Raw genomic sequence first — 4589 nt, forward strand, 5'->3', positions numbered from 1 at the left:
TGTTTTTTTTTTTTTTACAATGGGCTACGGTGTAAATGACGGTCACACTCCATGTACTCCGAGTTTAAATAAAGGATGATTTTTTTTGATTGATTGATTGAACTTGGTTGATTTCGTTAATGCCACTGAAGGAAGAGTCGGCTCTTACCTGTGAGCCGAGCCGTCTGAATCGACTCTGAGAAGATCCGGAACGCCCTTCACCGTTTACACTGGAGTCTCAGAAACCTGCAGGTTCTGTCTGTAAAACTCCTTCGTCTGTTAAAGGTGTAAAATGTTCTGCAGGTTGGAAACTGAACTGAACAATAATCTGATTTAGTGAATCAGAAAAGAGTGTGAAGCCGTTAGTGCAGCTGCACTAAGGAACGCTGAGGGACTTTTATTATGAAAGCGGAGTTCAGACGGACTTTTACGTGTTTGTGTGTGTGTGTGTGTGTGTGCACTCTGCGCAGCCCAGCTGTGTCTGCGGGGTCAGTAGCGGCTCTCGCAGAGCGGTACCGGTCCCGGTCCGGTATGTCTGTGTTCAGGTCGGATCTGTTCAGTAGGAAGGTGGCGATCGTGACCGGCGGAGGAAGCGGGATCGGAAAGGCCATCACAGCGGAGCTGCTGCAGCTAGGTCTCACTCTCCGTCTCACTCTCCGTCTCACTCTCCGTCTCACTCTGTTAAACTCCGTTACTGTGTTAAACTGAACTGTCCAGCTTTTCTACATTATTAAATTAAACTGTTTAAGCGACTCGCTGATGAACCGAGTCAGTTTACAGCGCCGACTCTCTGAACCTCTCAGTGAACTTTAACCTGAAAACTCAGAGTTCAGATTTTACACTAAAGCTGCGCCCAAAACCACCTTCCTCTGTATTACCCTGCTGAAAAAGGACCATTAGAAACCATTTGGATTAACAACTGATGGTTTTGCCTTCTAATGGGAATTGACTTAATGGTTTCCAGTGGAGACCACTAGTTTCCTGTAAAACACCTTTAGTTCCCATTAGGAAAACATCAGACACATTTAGAATCAGCCACTGGTTGCCTGTTAAACCATTAGAGTCATTTAAGCTGTGATATCAACCCATTAAAAAGACTAAACACATCACATTGGTGATGCACTGACTCAGACTGTTCAGAACGATAGTGTGCGGATTGGGACGCAGCCTCAGTTTTCTTCAGACTCCCGATTTCACCTGTTATAATGGAGACACACACACACACACACACGCACACATACTCACAGACACACACACACACACACACACACACACACACACACACACACACACACATACACACACACACATACACACACACATACATACACACACACATACATACTCACAGACACACTCACATACAGACACACACACACACACACGCATACACACACACATACACACACACACACACACATACATACTCACAGACACACACACACACACACACACACATACTCACATACTCACAGACACACACACACAGACACACACACATACATACATACACACAGACACACACACATACATACACACACACACACACACATACACACACATGCATACACACACACATACTCACAGACACACATACACACACACACACACACACACACACACACATACATACACACACATACATACATACACACACACACACATACACACACATACATACATCACACACACACACACATACACCACACACACACACACACACACACACACACACACACACACATGCATACTCATACACCACACACACACACACATATCATACACCACACACACAGACACACACACACACTCTCACAGTTTGCTTTGTAATAAAATTCAAAACCACCCAAAGCTTTAACGATTTGAGTGACCACTGATCAATAACAAACAGTTCAGTGGACCAACTTTCACAGCCGTACAAACACCAGCCTGAGGAAATCCGACACCTTCCTCCGTTTGGAGAGACGCTCTCCGGAATTTCACTTCATCTTTATTTTTCACACAAAACATTGCAGGAAATAGGCTATCAGTATCTGACCACTCACCTTCAGTTAAAAGTCCTCCAGCTAAAACCCCTTCAGTTAAAAGCCTTTCTGTTAAAAGCCCTTCTATTAAAAGCCCTGCAGTTAAAAGACCTTGAATTAAAAGCCGTTCTTTCACTGTTTTCAGTGTTTGTATGAGATGTTCCTCTGCTGCTCTGTTCAGGATGCAGTGTGGTCATCGCGTCTCGGAAGTTGGAGCGATTGGAGGCCGCAGCTGAGGAGCTGAAGCCCCATATCCCGGAATCCTCCGGGCCACCCCGGGTCACCCCCATCCGGTGTAACATCCGCGATGAGGACGAGGTTCTGATCTGATCAGAGATTTAACTAAAAAGCACATTTATAACCGTATTTTCAGAAACAGTTAATGCACTTAAGTGTAATCGTGTGTTGTCACTGCTAATGTCACTGTTACTGTAATATCAGTAATGGAGTCCCTGATTCTGACTGAGTCATCGTTACGGCTGTAATTGTATCTGAAGTGTGTTTTCAGGTGCTGTTTCTAAATGGGTCTCTCAACTCACTTGTGATTGACAGGTGAAGAATCTGGTGGCGTCCACGCTGAAGCTGTACGGCCGGATAGATTTTTTGGTGAATAACGGCGGCGGTCAGTTCAGCAGCCCGGCGGCCAGCATGAGCCTGAAGGGCTGGAAGGCCGTCATCGACACGAACCTCACGGGAACCTTTCTCTGCTGCAAGGAGGGTCAGTAATGTACAGCGTGGGCAGTTAGAGCCTCGTTTCACACATCTCTCATTCAGATTAATGTCCAGAGGAGATTGATTCACATTCCATTTACACTCAGACACGAAAATGCATCTTAAGTGCGTTTACATTTTTTCATCATCAGTTGGCTCTCCAATCTGCCCGATAGAGGAGTCAGTCACTATCCACCAACATACAGCTTAACTTAACCAACTTAACTGTCATACAGCTTAATTTAACCAATTTAACCATCATACAGCTCCACTTAACCAACTTAACCATCATACAGCTTAATTCAACCAACTTAACCATCATAGAGCTTAATTTAACCAATTTAATCATCATACAGCTCTACTTAACCAATTTAACCATCATACAGCTCAACTTAACCAATTTAACCATCATACAGCTCAACCTAACCAACTTAACCATCATACAGCTTAATTTAACCAATTTAACCATCATACAGCTTAATTTAACCAATTTAACCATCATACAGCTTAATTTAACCAATTTAACCATCATACAGCTTAATTTAACCAATTTAACCATCATACAGCTCAACTTAACCAATTTAACCATCATACAGCTCAACTTAACCAATTTAACCATCATACAGCTTAATTTAACCAACTTAACCATCATACAGCTTAATTTAACCAATTTAACCATCATACAGCTTAATTTAACCAATTTAACCATCATACAGCTTAATTTAACCAATTTAACCATCATAGGGCTTAACTTAACCAACTGGTGGACAGGCAGGTAGAAAGGCAGGTAAACAGGCAGGTGGACAGGCAGGTAGACAGGTAGGTGGACAGGCAGGTGGACAGGCAGGTAGACAGGTAGGTGGACAGGCAGGTAGACAGGTAGGTGGACAGGCAGGTAGACAGGCAGGTGGACAGGCAGGTGGACAGGCAGGTAGACAGGCAGGTGGACAGGTAGGTGGACAGGTAGGTGGACAGGCAGGTGGACAGGCAGGTAGACAGGCAGGTGGACAGGCAGGTGGACAGGTAGGTGGACAGGTAGGTGGACAGGCAGGTAGACAGGTAGGTGGACAGGCAGGTAGACGGGTAGGTGGACAGGCAGGTGGACAGGTAGGTGGACATGCAGGTAGACGGGTAGGTGGACAGGCAGGTAGACAGGTAGGTGGACAGGCAGGTAGGCTGTTTGGTCTGAATGAAATGACTGGACAGGTTTATTTATTGATGGCTATCAGATTTACAGAGTATTTCAAAAAACATAACAAAAAATATTTCTAAAATGAATCACCTGTTCCAGCTTTAGGCCCCGCCCCATTCCTTATTTTTACCCCTTGTTTTTGAGTGTTGCCCTTTAGAACTGAGTTACAGGGTAGTGGTTGAATCTTCCCTCTGAAATGAGACCCTCAAATAAAAAGAGCATCACTTCATTAACAGCTACCAGCGCTGCTCTGTAGGCGACCCTGCCAGTCTGCAGTGACAGCAGAGGAGGGTAAAGTTCAGCTCCTCACTGCTGGGGTGCCTGTTTGCTTGTTATGAAGAAAAGGACCATAATACACTGAAACTACATTAATCTAAGATAACAGTGTTTATTGTAATTTTTAACAGAGAAAATTCTCACATTTGTGGGTTTCTCTGGTCTCTTGTTCTCCGTCTCGTCGGTTTTTCTTTTTTCCTCATATCTCTCTGTTTGGAGTCTCTGAAAAACCTCCGTTTGGAGGGTCATGTAGCCCCAACACTTCACCCTCCCCCTCTATCTCAACACGAATCAGGACACCCTACACCTAGACAAGAACAATTAACGGAGGGGCAGGGCTGAGTGACGGGGCGAGGGGTAACATGGGACTGGGCCTTAATATAATCATCAAACAATGGAGTGACTGA

The 4589-nt window shown here is 44.6% G+C and overlaps 1 protein-coding gene across 2 annotated transcripts in view; it reads left to right on the forward strand.

Moving 5' to 3' along the window:
• Positions 1 to 234: 234 nt before the first annotated feature.
• pecr (peroxisomal trans-2-enoyl-CoA reductase) overlaps positions 235 to 4589 on the forward strand; it is an 8709-nt gene continuing 4354 nt past the window's right edge. The window contains exons 1-3 of one of the 2 annotated variants that reach the window (XM_036564308.1): positions 235 to 613; positions 2185 to 2321; positions 2556 to 2721. In XM_036564308.1, the coding sequence (XP_036420201.1) occupies positions 382 to 613; positions 2185 to 2321; positions 2556 to 2721 (535 nt within the window). In that variant the 5' untranslated portion in view covers positions 235 to 381. The remainder of the gene's footprint in view (positions 614 to 2184; positions 2322 to 2555; positions 2722 to 4589) is intronic. The other variant, XM_036564307.1, reaches the window with a different exon arrangement.

This window comes from Colossoma macropomum, unplaced genomic scaffold, assembly GCF_904425465.1.
Source record: "Colossoma macropomum unplaced genomic scaffold, Colossoma_macropomum, whole genome shotgun sequence".
NCBI classification, from domain to species: Eukaryota; Metazoa; Chordata; class Actinopteri; order Characiformes; family Serrasalmidae; genus Colossoma; species Colossoma macropomum.